The sequence below is a fragment of the Rhincodon typus genome, chromosome 10 (assembly GCF_021869965.1).
Source record: "Rhincodon typus isolate 14 chromosome 10, sRhiTyp1.1, whole genome shotgun sequence".
In the NCBI taxonomy this organism is placed as follows: domain Eukaryota; kingdom Metazoa; phylum Chordata; class Chondrichthyes; order Orectolobiformes; family Rhincodontidae; genus Rhincodon; species Rhincodon typus.
In genome coordinates, this window is record NC_063341.1 from 71,879,669 (window position 1) to 71,898,149 (window position 18,481).

At 42.1% G+C, this 18,481-nt stretch overlaps 1 protein-coding gene across 1 annotated transcript in view; it reads left to right on the plus strand.

Moving 5' to 3' along the window:
- The window catches only part of LOC109933277 (prostaglandin F2-alpha receptor), a 33,414-nt gene extending 18,254 nt beyond the window's left edge, over window positions 1–15,160 (plus strand). The window contains exons 2-3 of the mRNA XM_048601552.1: window positions 5,940–6,793; window positions 15,068–15,160. Coding sequence (XP_048457509.1) covers window positions 6,005–6,793; window positions 15,068–15,160 — 882 coding nt within the window. The 5' untranslated portion in view covers window positions 5,940–6,004. The remainder of the gene's footprint in view (window positions 1–5,939; window positions 6,794–15,067) is intronic.
- The last annotated feature ends 3,321 nt before the right edge of the window (window positions 15,161–18,481 follow it).

An 18,481-nucleotide genomic window follows, 5' to 3' on the forward strand; every position in this document is an offset into this window, starting at 1 on the left:
TAGCAATTAGATTTGGGCAGATAATCGACTTGCCCCTGGACAAATAAAAAGAAGTCTGTCACCCACTTATGTCCAGGTTGACCTCTGGTCCTGTTGCCTTCCAGAAGTGATCTCTCTAGCTTTTCAGTTCTGATCAAATGGCATTTCCAGATGTCACTTCTAACAATTCTTTTTTGCTCTTGCAATTTCAAGCATGTCTTCATTTCTCTAATGGTATTTGTCTTTTGGAATTTCCTTTATATGGAACTTTTGGCGCAGGAAATTGGATTGAAAACAGATAAGACAAATATGGTACAATTCTGTGAATAGGAACTTTAGGGTTATTGCTGACTTGTAATCAGGCAACACTTTAGATTTAAAATTCTCATCATTGTGTATAAACCATTTCCTGACCCTGTCCCTCACTATCTCTATAGCCCCTGCCAGTCTGGTAACTTCCAAGAACTTAGCCTAGCTCCAATTCTGATGTCTCGTGCAGCCCAACTGCCTTTGTCCCACTGTTTCTTCAGCTCCCTATGTGATTAAATTTCCTCTCTGAAGCTTTCCACACTGTATTTCACCCTTCTATCCTTTAATATACACCTTTTGTCTTTGATACGTTTTCCTCACTTCCCTTTATATAGTTCAATATCAAATTTCCTTCAGTAACACTTCTTGAAGTGCATTCGGAGTTACTACATTAATGGCGCACTACACATTGATTTTTATTTATTTATTTATTCATGCGCTGTGAGCATTTTATTGACCTTGGGAAGCTGGTGAGTGACCATCTTGGACCACTGTAGTTTGTGTAGTGACAGTTTGGGACTTTGATCAAGTCGCAATGAAGGAACAGCAACATATTTCCACCTTAGAAGGTGCATGACTTGGAGCAACTTACAGGTGATATTCCCATGCACTGTGGCTTGTATCCTTGTCTAGCTAGTAAGGTTCCTTCTATTTACAAAATTTCACCCACCACAGTATCTCCCTAATATAACTTCCTTTTCCAATGAAAAGACTGAAGATAAATATTGTCTTAGCAATCCTGTAATGCTCTTACTATGGGCATGCAAAGATCTGTTCCTAGTGATCCATCACACTTAAATTTTTATCCACTCTATTTGGAAATATTCTTGATTCTCTTGATATCCACTGCAAATTGTTTTTAATACACTTTTTGCCATTGCTCCCATTCTTTTTAAAAATTATTTTGTGCATGTGGCCAGCATTTGTCCTCTGTCACTAATTGCCCTTGAGTGGTTTGTTAGACCATTCCAGAGGACAGTTAAGAGTCAATCACATTGCTGTCAATCTGGAGTCACGTATCGGTCAGATAAGGATAGCTATGTTCCTACCCTAAAGGCCATAAGTGAATCAGATGGGTTTGTCAACAATAGGTGATAGCCATCACGGTCACTATCACTGTTGCTAATTTCATAGTTACAGATATTATTAATGGAATTTAAGATTTACCAGGAATCCGTGTCACCAGAAGATTAGCCCGGGCTACTGGAAAGTCCATTATACCCCAATCTTGCCCGTTTTGTGTAGCAATTGATCTTACTCAACCGTTGACTAATTTATCTGACTGGTTCTCGGCCAGGCATAGCTTTCTCTGTCTGTTGTTCTTTTCTGACTCTGTTTCCTGTAACCCAGAGTCGATCAAATAAGGCTGTGCATTTTCCATACCCACAACTGAGCCAAAGTCCCTCTGACAGCTGTAGGAAAATAATCAAGATGGAATGCTGGCCTTAAATCGAGACGACTGCAGTATAAGGAGAAGAAGTTATGGTGCAACTGTACAAAACACTGGTTAGACCCTGCTTGAAGTACTGTGAGCAGGTCTGGGCGCCGCATCTTAGGAAGGATATATTGGCCTTGGAGGGAATACAACATGGAGTACATCATTACAAGAATGATACCTGGACTTCAGGGCTTAGGTTATGAGAAGAGATTATATCAATTGGGCCTGGTTTCACTAGAATTTAAAAGGTTAAGGGATGATCTGATCGAAGTCTTCAAGATATTAACAGGAAAAAAACAGGGTAGATAAAGATAGGTGTAGAGCTGGATGAAGGGTCTAGGCCCTGAAAGTCAGCCTTCCTGCTTCTCTGATGCTGCTTGGCCTGCTGTGTTCATCCAGCTCTACACCTTGTTATCTGTGTTCATCCAGCTCTACACCTTGTTATCAAGAAGGGTCTAGGCCCGAAATGTCAGCTTTCCTGCTCCTCTGATGCTGCTTGGCCCACTGTGTTCATCCAGCTCTACACCCTGTTATCAAGAAGGGTCTAGGCCCGAAACGTCAGCTTTCCTGCTCCTCTGATGCTGCTTGGCCCACTGTGTTCATCCAGCTCTACACGTTGTTATCTCAGATTCTCCAGCATCTGCAGTTCCTACTATCTCCTAGATAAAGATAGACTACTTCCGCTGGCTGGGGATTATAGAACTAAGGGGCACGGTGTCAAAATTACAGCCAGACCATTCAGGAGAGATATGCGGAACCACTTAGAGTCATAGATTAATACAGCCCAGAAACAGACCTCTTGGTCCAACCAGTCTATGCTGACCAAGTTCCCAAACTAAACTAGTCCCACTTGGCTGCATTTGGCCCATATCCCTCCAGACCTTTACAATTCATGCACATGTCCAGATGTCTTTTAAACATTGTAACTGTACCTGCATCCATCACTTTCAGTTCATTCCACACACGAACCACTCTCTGTGTAAAAGAGTTGCCTCTCATATCCTTTTTAAATTTTTCTCCTCTCAGCTTAAAAATGTGCCCTAGTTTTGAACCCTCTACTCTAGAGAAAAGACGCTTGTCATTCACCTTATCCATACCCCTCATGATTTTATAAACCTGAATAGGGTGATCGATGTTTAAAACTCTCTTCCACAAACACAGTTGATGCTAGATCTGTTGTTAATTTTAATTTTGGGTTAGGTAAATGTTTGTTCAGCAAAAGCATTAAGGAATATGGGCTAAAAGCAGGAGATGGACTTAGGCCATAGATTAGCTGTGACCTCATTGAATAGCAGAACAGGTTTGAGGGGCTGAATGGCCTACTCCTGTTCATTTGTACTGTTTTCATGACCATTAAGGTGAGTTGCTACATTTCAGAACAGGAGGTGCTGGAGGTCTTAAAATGCATAAAGGTAGATAAATCCCTGGGGCCTGATCAAGTGTAATTGGTAAATAGGGGACGGTGAAGAGGTTATCTAACAGCACAACGGGATCTTGATCAATTGAGCCAGTAGGTCAAGGAATGGCAGATGGAATTTAATTTAGATAAATGCGAGGTGTTGCATTTTGGTAAGATAAACCAGGTCAGGACTTACATAGTTAATGATAGGACCCTGTGGAGTTTGGTCGAACAGAGAGACCTAAGGTGCAGTAAACAGTTGCCTGAAAGTGGTGTCACAGGTAGACAGGGTGGTGAAGAAAGCATTTGGAGCATTGAGTATAGGGTTGGGATGTCATGGTAAGGCCATATTTGGAGTACTGCGTACAATTTCAGTTCTCCAGCTACAGGAAGGATGTTATTCAACTGGAAAGAGTGCAAAAATGACTTACAAGGATGTTACCAAGACTAGAAGGTTTGAGTTACAAAGAGAGGCTGGTTCGGCTGGGACTTATTTCCCTGGAACCTAGGAGGCTGAGGGGTGACCTTGTAGATGTTTATAAAATCATGAGGGGCATAGATAAGGTGTATACCCAAGGTCTTTTTTCCAAGAATGGGAGAGTCCAAAACTAGAGGCCATGGGTTTAAAGTCAGAGGGGAAAGATTTAAAAGGGATCTGAGGGTTAACTTTTTGGTGCAGAGGATGGTATGTGTATGGAATGAGCCTTCAGAGGAAATGGTGGAGGCTGGTACAATTACATTTAAAAGCCATCTGGATGGGTACATGAATAGGAAGGGTTTAGAGGGATATGGGCCAAATGCTGGCATGGACGAGTTGGACCGAAGGGTCTGTTTCCTTGCTGTGCAACTCTATGACCTCTGTCTGCTTTGTCCACTGGTATGTGTGATGCTGTCAGTCGACCACACCTTATATACAGGATAGTTCCTCAGTCTCTCTTAGCTCCACAGGCGTTTACAGTCAGTCTTTATTCTCTCTCTCTCTGTGCTCCCCATGGTTCGTGGAAGTGGTGGAGTGAGCAGTCTCCAGGGTAAAGGGGCGGTCGTTACAAGTGTTGGTTCCCTAGCGTCGGGTACAATCGATAGTGAAAGAACAGAGAAAACAGACCAGCGTCTACTAACCTCGAGAATTCCACCCAAACTCTGTTAGGCTGCGGGATTTGTCAAAGTAAGTCTTATCTTAATGCGCCCGTTTTAAAAAGCTAAAATAAAAGAGCTGTTACAATAAAATCGCGGGGAGTCTCCACCGATTGAGTTCTGGAGATTGTCAAATAATTGAAACTAGCAGGAGGGGTAATCTGTGCTAGAAATGGATTTAAAATAAGCGAATGATGTTTAGCTTCTTCTTAATGTTAAATACAATTCGGATTTCTGATTTAAATCGGGTATTCGGCTTGAATTTGAACTGAATTGGGGGCTTCACTGGTGTTCTGCTGACTGTAGGCAGCCCGTGGAGAGGCAAGAACACAAATTGCTGGAGAAACTCAGCAGGTCTGGCAGCATGCGTGCAGAAAGAAACATTTTTACATTTCGGGTCCAGTGACCCTGATTTTGGGAGACGTTTGTTTAGTACCTTAAAGATGTTTTTTTTTCCTGGACAGACAGGGACGGTCCTGTCCAAAACAGAGTGATAGCGACAACTGCAAATGCTGGAGCCCTGTCCAAAACAGGCAGAGACACACGTTCCTTTAGTGGATAACCAGCGAATGAACGGGAGAGCCCCCTCTCTCTCTCTCTCTCTCTGGGAGATGGGGGCTGAGTATAAGTACCGTGCTGGGAGACACAGCTCATTGCTCACAATATCGCCGGGGTCTGTGTACCTGCTCCTCAAAAATCTCCAACCGAATATTTCCCACGTTACTCTCACCCATTGAAGCATTTCCTTTATGAAAATTAGAAACAAAAACAGAAGTTGCTGGAAAAGCTCAGCAGGTCTGGCAGCATCTGTGAACGAAATATCAGAGTTAACGTTTCGGGTCCGGTGACCCCTCCTCAGAACTCCTTTATCAAAATTAATTTGACTTCTTACTTTTTAATGTTCAGAATTGGTCTTGGCAGTGAACGCCCCAGTGAGTGTTGATCGGTATTAATTAATATTTTGGTGTGTAATTATTGGGGGAATTAAAAACCTGAGGTAAGTTCTTTGGCATGGATTTCTTAATGTGATTAAGGCAGTATCTATCAAACTACCTATCTGTCTACCAACCAGCTATCTATCTAGCTATGTCTGTCTGTCTGTACATCCATCTATCAACGATTTAATTTGCTCCTTAGGGGAAAGATATAAAAGGGACCTACCGGGAAACTTTTACATGCAGAGGGTGGTGTGTGTATGGAATGAGCTGCCAAAGGAGGTGGTGGAGGCTGGTACAATGACAACATTTAAAAGGCGTCTGGATGGGTACATGAATAGGAAGGGCTTAGAGGGATATGGCCTAATGCTGGCAAATTGGATTAGATTAATTTAGGATATCTGGTTGTCGTGGATGAGTTGGATTCAAGGGTCTGTTTTCGTGCTGTACACTCTCTCTCTCTCTTTATCTATCTATCTGTCTTAACTCTGTGCATTCAGTAAACTCATTATCAACTTTATTGTGTTAATATTGTGGTTTTTTTAAAGTCATGGGGTAAAATTTGACTTGACAAAGATCCAAAACCAACCGCATTTGTATTTCAGTTGAGCTAAGTATCGCACAGGGCTATAATCTGGTGGGAGATAGGATGCATCTGGTGCTATCTTCCTGTATAAGTGATTTCCATTACCACTCCCCTAGGAGTCCAGGGTAAAACTGTGCCCTTGTTAATATCTTGTCTCAGTTGCAGACCATCATATTGGACGATGTTGCAGGATACATTTTGACGAGTCAGGCCTCTCCTGCAAGATGCTTCGCATCAACATCATTGCAAACGTATCAACCTCCAATGCCACCAACGACACTTGTGCCGATGAGTCGAGATCAGTTCACATACCAATTATCTTCATGACTATCGGCATCCTCTCCAACGGCGTTGCCCTGGTGATTCTGGTGAAAGCCTACAAAAGGTTTAGACAGAAATGGAGAGCATCCTTCCTGCTGTTTGCCATCGGACTGGTCTGCACGGACTGCTTGGGCCATATCATCACTGGTTCCATAACCATCAGGGTGTATGCCATGAACAAAAACTGGACAAGGATTGACTCCTCGGGACACCTCTGCCCGTTTTTCGGAACCAGTATGGTTTTCTTCGGCCTCTCAGCCTTGTTCCTTGGCAGTATCATGGCAATTGAGCGGTGCCTGGGCATCACTCAGCCACTTTTTCACTCTGCCAAGGTGACTGCTCGCCGTGCCATGTTTATCCTGGGTGGCACTTGGCTGTTCGCACTGGTAATCGCTTTGCTCCCTAATTTCCACTTTGGAAAATATACAGTTCAGTACACTCGGACCTGGTGCTTTCTGAACACAAAGGACGTCAAGTTTGGGATAGACAGTGGAATTCTGCTCCTGTTCTCCTCATTGGGATTGACTGCTCTCAGCACTTCCTTCCTATGCAACACCATTAGTGGCGTGACTTTGCTAAGATCTCATATCAAGAACAAGCTTAACAGACAAGGGAAATCACACCATATAGAAATGTTGGTCCAGTTAATGACAATAATGCTCGTCTCCTGTGTTTGTTGGGGTCCATTCCTGGTAAGCTATCCCACCTATACTGTCTCTTATTGTACCAAATACTTGCTTCCAAATATTTGCCATCGCTGATTAACATTTTTATGTAGAAACTTTTCCTTTTATTGTATGTTATTGTTGTTGTAAAACCCTTTGACACCAAAACCTGAAAAGTGGGTTAAATATAGATATGTGCGTTACATTTTATATCCAAATGCATAAGCATGTGCAGCACCAAGAATATTAACTGGCAATTTTATCGCATTTATGTTAATATCTCATGGCTAATTATACAAGAATCTGTTGAGCTTTAAGTTGGTCGAAAAGGCAAGTTCAAAATTCATAATTAGCAAAGCACTGTAAATTCATTTTCTTATTAAATAATCCTTAGGTAAATGATTTGCCTTTGTACAATTTGATAGGAAATCACTGAATCATTTTTACATGTCTACAATATTACAGGACCATTTTGCATCTATGATTCAGTCATTGAAGTTTTAGGCAGTATGCATGCAGGAGTGATAGGAAATTGGCAGTGACAGAACGGCTATGCAGTTTTCTGACTACCGACAGACATTAATGCTCTTTATTCGAAAGCCTAAATAATTCAGTATTTTAGCGCAGGGAAGTGAACTATGTAGAGTGTCCGTATCCTCTACTATCCACTTAAAGTTGATCCAATTTGCTTGCATCTGTTCCCACGGGCTCTCTTAAGACTCCGAACTGGCATGATCATCGTACTTAGTAATGAGCAACTGCACCTAAATCCTCTGTCCTTTCCTCTTCAGCACTTTTATCCACGTCCCTGGTTTTGAGGTTTGCAAGAAACTTACATATGGGTTCAATTCCATTAACAATCTCGAATACTTCAATAAAATGTTCCATTTCTCAGCTGTATGTGAGGCTGCGGCGGTAATACTTACACATAATGCACAGGGTTTTTAAAAAGAAAGTGTGTGAAAGTCAAGTGATGGAATTACAACAATAGTATTTTCGGAAAGAATGTTCTGAAATTTTTGCTTTTTGTCAAACAGTTTACAGCATTCTGACACATGAGAAAAGATACATTCAAAGCAAAGATTTCTGGAATAGGTTTCTTTGATTTAAAAATTAGCATGAGATTACAAGTAAACCTCTGTTAATATTATTACACAGTAATCCTAGATTGTACGCATATGCATAACCTCCTCTTTGACTTTAAACTCAAGCAATTATAAGGAAGGCACCTCAAATGTGTGAACTCTTTGGGGGCAGTGAATAAATGTAGCATTCTTACGGGGAAAGAATTAAGTTTCCTTCCAGACTGCAGTAGGGACTGCAGTTTTTTCTGAAGAAGGGTCTACACCCGAAACGTCAGCTTTCCTGCTCTTCTGATGCTGCTTGGCCTACTGAGTTCATCCAGCTCTACACCTTGTTACCTCAGATTCTCCAGCATCGGCAGTTCCTACTATCTCTGCAGTAGGGACTGCCTTTTTACTACGTCTTTTGCATATTTTTCCCGGGAGTGTGTCTTGGATGGTATACTGACAGGACGTTATTTTATTTAAAGATTATTAGATTGCTACGTGGACAGCAATTGCAAGATTAGAAAAAAAACAGAATGAAGGACATGGGTAGCAAGTCCAGGGAACCCTGGATGTCAAGGGATATTCGAGAGTTTGATAAAGAAAAAGAAGGAAGCATTTGTCAGGTACAGCACATTAAAAACAGGAGAGGCCCTTCAAAAGTATAGAGAATATAGGCAGTTACTTAAAAAGGAAATTGGGAATGTAAAGAAATATTTTTGTCAGATAGGATCAAGGAAAACCCTAAGGCATTTTATAAGTGTATTCAGAGCAAGAGGATAACCAGGAAAAGAGTGGACCCTATTAGAGATCAAAGGGACAATATGTACATAGAACCAGAGGACAGTAGTGAGGTCTAAAATGAATCCTTCTCATCTGTATTCACATTGTAGCTGAGAATTTCACTTGGGATGGTGAGGTTCTAGAACACGTTAAGATTAATAAGGAGGGGGTATTACATGTTTACCTGGCATGCAGGTACATTTTTTTTTCCTTTATTCATTCATGGGATGAGGGTGTCGCTGGCTAGGCAGCATTTATTGCCCATCCCTAATTGCCCAGTGGGCGGTTAAGAATCAATCACATTGCTGTGGGTCTGGAGTCACACGTAGGCCAGACCAGGTAAGGATGGCAGTTTCCTTCCCTAAAGGACATTAGTGAACCAGATGGGTTTTTCCAACAATTGACAATAGATTCATGGTCATCATTAGACTCTTAATTCCAGATATTTATTGAATTCAAATTCCACCATCTGCTGTGGCGGGATTCAAACCCAGGTCCCCAGAACATTATCTGGGTCTCTGCATTAACAGTCCAGCGATAACACCCCGAGGCCATCACCTCAGGGTCTGATGAGATATATCCCAGGCTGCTAAGAAAGGCAAGGAAGGAGATTACTGGGGCCCTGGTGGAGATATTTCAGACTTTGCTGGCCACAGGTGAAGTGCAAGATGACTGGAGGATAGCTAATGTGGTTCCTTTGTTCAAGAAGGGCAGCATGGATAGGCCAGGTAGAAATATCGTTATGTAAAGGCTGGTGAGATGATGCAACTTGCTACACAAAGTTTAGTGAATGTGAACAGCATAGGTGTCTTTAAGGGGAAGTGTGCTAAGTATAGGACAGGGACAGGAATAAGATGATACACTGATCAAGTGAGATGAAGAGGGACGGGAGGAACTGTTGAAGTTGAATCTCTCACAAAAAAAAATCTCAGAAGTCTCAAGCACAGGTTTAATGATCATTTATTGAATCAGTGTTAGGGAAGGACTATCCCAGAAAGAATTCTGTGGAAGGACTGTGCCAGCCAGAGACAAACATCAGGTATTTATACTTTTTAAGTCATGCAGAGAAGTGCATTACACAAATTCTGAAATGTTCTGGTTCAGGCAAATAATTTGTTTCCCACATATCTTGTATCATATATTATATATATTTTTATTATATATACTATATATCAAAAATGGCAGAGGTGCCTAAAGTCTCTGGCCTTAATCTGCTCCCTTTATTTTCTTCTCTCTCAGCCTTAAGGTCTCCACAGCCGGATCTGGCACTCTGCTATTTCAGCAGCATTTTGAGTTTGCTTACATTTTAAAATTCTTTCTTGACAACCTTTCTTGAATAAGAATAATATGAATTTTATAAGTCAGGCTGACTATATCCCCTGAATAAAAACCGCAAGAACTGCAATGCTGGAAATCAGGAACAAAAACAGAAATTGCTAGAAATGACCAGCAGGTCTGGCAACACCTATGGAGAGAACTCTGAGTTAATGTTTTGGTCTAGTGACCCTTCTTCAGAACTGAGGAGTTTGATTTCTCTCCACACATGCTGCCAGACCTGCTGAGTTTTCCCAGCAATTTCAGCTTTTGTAACCACGTTCCCTTCTTCTTTCACACGCAATTGCTTACCCCATCTTAAGATTTTCAAAATCTTCCCAAAATAAATTGATTTGGGGTGAACCCATGTCATACCCAATATCTTCCTCTGACAGAATGTTATCACCAGCATTGACTGGAGAGACTGAATGGCCTGTTTCTGTGCTGTATGTTCTATATAACTCTTAGTTGGGCTAAAAAACCATAAGTGTCTTACCTGTATTTTGTTAATGTATTTAACTATGCCTCTCTGATGTGCAAAATAAAAGTGGACCTGTTACCCAAAATTTGGATACCTTCAAAGCTGTTCCACTCTTTGGAATGGTTTCAACATTCTCTCTGCTCTAAACTGAGGCATTAAGACCTTAACAGATCAGGGTTTTGAGCCCAAGGTCCACAATTTCCATCCCGTTGTATTTCTGTCACAAAACAATAAATTTTAACCAGCAAGCATATGACTTTTTCAGAAACAAAAACAAAGTTGCTGGAAAAGTTCAGCAGGTCTGGCAGCATCTGTGAAGGACGAAACAGAGTTAACATTTCAGATCCAGTGACCCTTCCTCAGAACAGTTCTGAGTTCTGAGGAAGGGTCGTCGGACCCAAAACGTTAATTTTGTTTCTTCCTTCACAAATGCTTTCAGACCTGCTGAGCTTTTCCAGCAGCTTTGTTTTTGTTCCTGATTTACAGCATCCGCAGTTCTTTTGGTTTTTATTGACTTTTTCAGAACCCTGAAAAAATGCTGGCCCTTTTCAAAGTTACATCAACTGCACTGATTTCAAAATGAATCACAAATCCATGTAAATTCTCTAAAAACAGCAGTCTAAAGAAAAATAAGATTGCTTGTTTTTGTGCTGTGGTGTTTTTGGCTTTGGGGTTTACTTGAATTGCGTTTGTGTCTTTATCAAAACAGGGGACTGAAGAATTTTAGACAAAGAATTAGCATTTATATAGGTCCAGCTTTTAAAGTACCTAAAACTGCTTTCCAACTGTAGTCATACTTTTGCCACTGTTGCAATGCAGGAAATGAGCTGATAAATTTCAAAATCAACAATGAGACAAATTGTATTTTGCTGGTGCATTTGAGGGATAAATATTGGCCCGAATATGTACTCTCTTCCTCTAAATAACACCATGGGATTTTTTACTGCCAAAGGTACACAGAGTCTCAGTTTAATATCTGATTGAAAGACAAAACTCCATTTGTATTGCATTGGAGTAGCAGCCTGGATTATGTACTCTGTGTGAAGTGAGACTTAACCTAAGAGGCCGATGTGCTGCCATTAAGTCATAGCTGTTGGACTACAGTATTAGCATCACCCACAGTCGATTCTTTAGTCGATATCACAGAGCTTGAAACAAAAACAGAAGTTGCTGGAAAAGTTCAGCAGTTCTGGCTGTCCAACAGAAGACAGAGGGTGGTAGTAGATGGAAAGTATTCAGCCTGGAGCTCGGTGACCAGTGGTATTCCGCGGGGATAAGTTCTGGGACCCCTGCTCTTTGTGGTCTTTATTAATGACGTGGATGAGGAAGTGGAAGGGTTTAGTACGTTTGCAAATGACACGAAGGTTGGTGGCGTTGTGGATAGTGTGGAGGGCTGTTATAGGTTGCACTGGCACATTGACAGGATGCAGAGCTGGGCAAGGAAGTGGCAGATGGAATTCAACCTAGAAAAGTGTGAAGTGATTCATTTTGGAAGGTCAAGTTTGAATGCAGAATACAGGGTAAATGGCAGGATTCTTGGCAGTGTGGAGGAACAGAGGGATCTTGGGGTCTACATCCATAGATCCCTCAAAGTTGCTACACAGGTTGATAGGGTTGTTAAGAAGGCATACAGTGTGTTGGCTTTCATTGGCAGGGGAATTGACTTTAAGAGCCGTGAGGTTATGCTGCAGCTCTATAAAACCCTGGTTAGGCCACACTTGGATTATTGTGTTCAGTTCTGATCACCTCATCATAGGAAGGATGTCGAAGCTTTAGAGGGTGCAGAGGAGATTTACCAGGATGCGGCCTGGACTGGAGGGTAGGTCTTATGAGAGAAGGTTGAAGGAGCTAGAGCTTTCCTTATTGGAGCGAAGAAGGATGAGAGGTGACTTGATAGAGGTGTACAAGATGATGAGAGGCATAGATAGAGTGGATAGTCAGAGACTTTTTCCCAGGGCGGAAATGACTATTATGAGGGGGCATAATTTTAAGGTGATTGGAGGAAGGTATAGGGGAGATGTCAGAGGTAGGTTCTTCACACAGAGAGTGGTGGGTGTGTGGAATGCGCTGCCGGCAGTGGTAGTGGAGTCAGATACATTAGACACATTTAAGCGACTCTTGGATAAGCACATGGGGGATAGTAAAATGTAGGGTATGCAGGATAGTTTGATCTTAGAGTAGGATAATAGGTTGGCACAACATCGTAGGCTGAAGGGCCTGTACTGTTCTTTGTATCTGTGAAGAGAAATCAGAGTTAATGTTTCGGGTCCGGTGACCCTTCCTCGGTCACCAAATTCGAAACATTAACTTTGATTTTTCTTCACAGATGCTGCCAGACCTGCTGAGCATTTCCAGCAATTTCTGTTTTTGTTTCTGATTTACAGCATCCGCAGTTCTTTTGGTTTTTATTTAATAGATCTTGATACGTCTGATAGTCCCTGCTTACTTCTTTTATTTATTCATCAGATCTGGCATCACGAGTGTTTTTGGACTATCCCTAATTGTTCTTGTGAAGATGGTAGTATGCTGCCTTTGTTAATTAAAACTGTCCTTGGGGTGTAAGGACACCCGCAGTGTCAGGGAGGGAAGTTCCAAAATTTTGATCCAGCAACAATAGAGGAACTGGGATGCAGTTGCAAGTCAAGCTGGTGTGTGATTTGGAGGGGAACTTGTAGGTGGGTGGTGTTCTCTTGCATCTTTGGTCGCCTAGACGGTAGGGATTGTGAGCTTGGAAACTACTATTGATGGCTTGTTGTGGAGCTGGAATGCTATGAAAGGTTTTGAGTCCCTAATCTAAGGAAACATAAAGTAGCATTAAAGTCAGTCCAGAGGAGGTTCAGTAAGCTGACACCAAGTATGACAGACTGTCTTATGGGGAGAGGTGAGTTGGTTAGGCCTGTGCTCATTGGAATACAGAATAATGAGAAACATACAAGATTCTTAGAGGAACAGATGCGGAAAGGTTGTTTCCCCTTGAGTGAGAGTCTAGGACCATTGGGCATAATCTCAGAGTAAGGTGATCACACATCTAAGACTGAGATGAGGAGGAATTTCTTCTCTTAGAGGGCTGTGAATCTGTGGAATTCTTTACTGTAAAGAGTTGTTGAGGTCCAGCCATTAAGTACATTCAAAACTGAGATAGATATATTTTTAAACAATAAGGCAATCAAAGGTTATGGGGAAATGTCAGGAAAGTGGAGTTGAAGATGATCAGATCAGCCATGATCTTATTGAATGGCGAAGTAGGCTTGATGGGCTGAATGGCCTACTTCTTACATTTTATGGTCTTATAGCACACACCAGCCATTATATGCCAGGGTGGAGGGAGTGAATGTTGAAGGGGTGGTGTGAAGCAGGTTGCTTTATCCTGGATGGTGTTGAAGTTCTTGAGTGTTGTTGGAGTTGCCCTCATCCAGGGAAGTGGGGAATGTTCCATTCCAGTCCTGATTGTGCCTTGTCGATGGTAGACAGGTTTTGAGAAGTCGGGAGGTGACTTGCAGCATTTCCAGCCTCTAACTTGCTATTGTGGCCACAGTCCTCATATGGGTGAATCAGTTCAATTTCTAGTCAACGGTAAACCCCAGTACATTGATAGTGGGTGGATTCAGTGATGGTAATGCCATTGAAAATGTCAAGGAGTGATCCCTGGATTCACTCTTGTTGGGAAATGCTCATTGTCTGCCACTTGCGTGGCACGACTGTTATTTGCCACTTAGCAGTACAAGCCTGGATGTTGTACAAGTCTTGATGCATTTGGACATAGACTGTTTTAGTGCCTTAGGTATCACAAATGGTGCTGAACATTGTACAATCATCCAATCAATAGAATGTTTATCCTGGATCCCCATTGCTAGGACTTGATACCCACACTTGGTTGACTGCTATCTCGATGTTGGGTCAGTCACTTTCCCTTCTTCTCTTGAGTTTAGCTCTTTTCTTCAACTTTGGACTAAGGCTGTAATGAGACCAGGAGTTGAGCATTCCTGAGCAAGTTATCATTGAGTTAGTGCCACTTGATAATACTGTTGATGACATTACTTTGCTGATGTAGACAGATTGGGCCATAATTGACCAGTTTGGATTAGTCTTGACTTTTTTAAGCAGATCACACCTGGGCAAATATCAAATGCCTTATGGAAATCAAAGTACACCATGTCCATAGGTTTCTCCTTTATCCACAGTACCTATTACTTCCTGAATCATCTACTATTTCAGCAGCTTCTTCTTTTGAGACTGTAGGATGAAATCCATCAGTACCCAAGGACTTGTCAATCTTTCGTTCTATTAATTCTCTCAGTATTCTTTCCCCAGTGATTGTGATTATTTCTGGGATGTTATTTGTACCTTCTACAGTGAAGGCAGTTGCAAAATATTTGTTCAATTCATCTGCCATTTCTTTATTTTTCATTATTATAGAGTCACTTTCTAGATCACCAAAGGTCACTTTACTTTTCTTTTCCTTTCTACATACCTGTAGAAACTCTTCCAATCTGTTTAATATTTCCAACTAGATTTTTCTCATACTCTTAATAGCTCCCCCCCTTTATCTCTTCATCTGTTCTTTATATTCTGTCCAATGTTTTGATTTGCCACACATCTTTGTGGAGGTATGCGTTTTTTCTTTCATTTTGATACAATTTTAACTTCTTTAATTAGACACAGATGGTGTCTCCTTTCCTTGGATATCGTGTGGTGAATCGAATTGGTTTGACAGCTGGTATCTCAGATGCTGGGGACTTCAGGAGATGAATCACCTTCTTGGCATTTCAGGATGAAAATGGCCACAAATGCTGCATGCTTGTGTTTTGCACTGATATGCCAGGATACCCAATCTTTGGAGGATGGAGTTATTCGTGGAGCCTCCTCCGATTAGTTGGTTCATTGTCCACCATGAGGATGGCAGAGCTTCCATCTGACCTGTTGGTTGTGGGGTCTCTTAGCTCTGTCCATCAGGTGCTGCTTCTGCTGTTCTGCATACAATTTATCACCAGGTAGGCACATCATTTTTTTGGTATGCCTGTGACTGCCCTCGCCCACTCTCATGCATTCTTCCCGGAAGCATGGTTGATTGACGCGCTTGATGTGAAAGATAGAGTGAGGGATATGCTGGACCATGGGGGTCATAAATTTCAGTTGATTACAATTCTGCTACTGATGATGCAGCACTTCATGGACTTTGATGAGTTATCAAAAATTTATTTTAAATCTAGCTACTAAATCTCTTGCAATGGGTGATAAACAATGCTATGAATAAGTTGACTGCCTGTACTTATTTTAATCAAGCTGTTTGGACATGAACATAGAACATAGAACATAGAACATAGAACATTACAGCGCAGTACAGGCCCTTCGGCCCTCGATGTTGCGCCGACCTGTGAAAACCAATCTGAAGCCCATCTAACCTAAACTATTCCATTATCATCCATATGTTTATCCAATGACCATTTAAATGCCCTTAAAGTGGGCGAGTCTACTATTTTTGCAGGCAGGGCATTCCACGTCCTCACTACTCTCTGAGTAAAGAACCTACCTCTGACATCTGTCCTATATCTATCACCCCTCAATTTAAAGCTATGTCCCCTCGTGCTAGCCATCACCATCCGAGGAAAAAGGCTCCCACTGTCCACCCTATCTAATCCTCTGATCATCTTGTATGTCTCTATCAAGTCACCTCTTAACCTTCTTCTCTCTAACGAAAACAGCCTCAAAACCCTCAGCCTTTCCTCATAAGACCTTCCCTCCATACCAGGCAACATCCTGGTAAATCTCCTCTGCACCCTTTCCAATGCTTCCACATCCTTCCTATAATGCGGTGACCAGAACTGTACGCATGACATGAGGGATTTGGATAAAGTGAGTAGGAGGTATCATTTCCCTAGGGTGGGGGATTTTCAATAATATGGGGGCATATTTTTAAGGTGAGAGGAGAAAGAATTAAAAAAGGCTTGCGGGGAACTTTTTTGTGTGTGGAATGAACTTCCAAAGGAAGTTGTGGATGTGGGTACAGTTACAACACTTAAAAGACATTTAGATAAGTACATGTAGAAGAAATGTTTGGATGGATATGGGCCAAGCACAGACAGCTGGGACTAGTTTAGTTTGGGATTATGGTCAGCATGGACTTTTTGGACCGAAGGGTCTGTTTCCGTGCTGGATGACTCTATGACTCTGGATGACTATTTGTACACCTTCATTAACAATACCAATTTCTAGGTTTTCCTTTAAATTAATATAAAAACCAATCTGCCCAAAGCTTAACTAAATGTTGGTCCTCCGGTTATCTATGTTGTTAGTCAAAAATGACTCAATTTCTGATGTTGATGACAGCATCACTTAACTGATGGCAATCTGCAGGGACTGAAAAAAAATAAAGCATCACCTTGCATCAATTCTACAGATATTTTCTAATCAATCTGCTCAGAGATGTTATGACATAACTCTGGAGCAGTTGGTTATAAACCCAATCCTACTGGCTCACCACTATTGTACCACAACAGTCCCTGCATCAAATCTTTAGACTTTAACATTTACAAATATCCATGGCAGTAATTCAAACTTATTGGAAGTTTGTAAATGCATCCAGATGTTCTTGCACAACACTAACGGGGTGAAAACACTTCATAACTGAATTATTTCAGGCAAGTTTTTAAAAAAAAGTTTAAATAACTACTTTTCATGACAACTGAACATCTCAAACCACTTTACAACCAATTTTGAAACGTAGTCACTCTTGTAGGAAAACAGCTGCCAGTTTGATTGTAGGAAGCTCCCACTCACAGCAGTGTGATACTGGCCAGGTTATCTGTTTTAGTAGTGTTGATTAATGGATAAATGTTGGCTAGGATACACAGATAACGTGTTCTTCTTGGAAATAGATTTTTCTTTTGTCCGAGAGGGCAAACGGTTCCTTGATTTGCTACTCATCTGAAAGCAGGCATCTCCCTCAGTACTGCATGAGAGTGTCAGCCTTGATTTTTGTACTGAAGCCCTGGAGTGGGATTTGAACATGAAACCTTGGCATTTAGAGTTTTAATACATTGATAATTTAAGTTCTCAAATAGTTTAACTCTGAAATGGTGCATTGAGAGTAGCGTGGATCTTGCATCAGCTCCTGAGATTCAGGCTTATTTCTCAATTTACTTCTAGATTTCTTACAGCTATTACATTTCAGTAGTACACATGAATAAGAACTTGGAAGGATATTAGCCAAGCGGGCAGATGGGACTAGTCTAGTTTGGGATTATGGTCGGCATGCACTGGTTAGACCAAAGGGTCTGCTTCTGTGACATATGACTCTCCGACTCTGCACTCAGTTTTCTTTTCATTTGATGACTTTTACGTTTTTGAACCCAAACTTGTCTAGTCACCACTTCCTGCTTCTTTACCCTCAATGATTGAGTTTTTAACTTTGCCTAATCCTTGGTATAATCCTGCAGTCTGGATCACAAACTGGACATCTGAATGATGAAAGAAAGCACAGATGCTTATTATGTATCCAACACAGAGATAGTTGACTGGGGAATAACTACTGCAGGACCATGCTGCCTATAAGGAGGCCATTTGCCTCACAGGTTCCTTTTAATGGTCAAGATGGTAGCAGGTTAGGACACTCCGGTCAGAGCTCTTTTGTTCGCTGGTCACATTACATTTTTTTTCTCTCCTTTATGGTTTTCCCTTTCTCCCCACCCCACCCCTCCGGACAGTCACGGAGTGACTGGGCTGAGTCCCGAGCAGAACCAGCATGGGCAGCATGGCCTCATGCTCTGGGGCCTACAGGAACATTCCGTGAGCCCCAGAACACCGCGAGCTGTGAGCCCCGGAGCAGCACGTGGGCTGTGAGCCCAGAGCAGTATGTGGGCTGTGAGCCCCGGAGCAGCGCATGGGCTGTGAGCCCCGGAGCAGCGCGTGGGCTGTGAGCCCGGAGCAGTGAGTGGGCTGTGAGCCCAGAGGAGTGAGTGGGCTGTGAGCGCGGAGCAGCATGGGGGCTGTGAGCCCCGGAGCAGCATGTGGGCTGTGAGCCCGGAGCAGCATGTGGGCTGTGAGCCCGGAGCAGTGAGTGGGCTGTGAGCC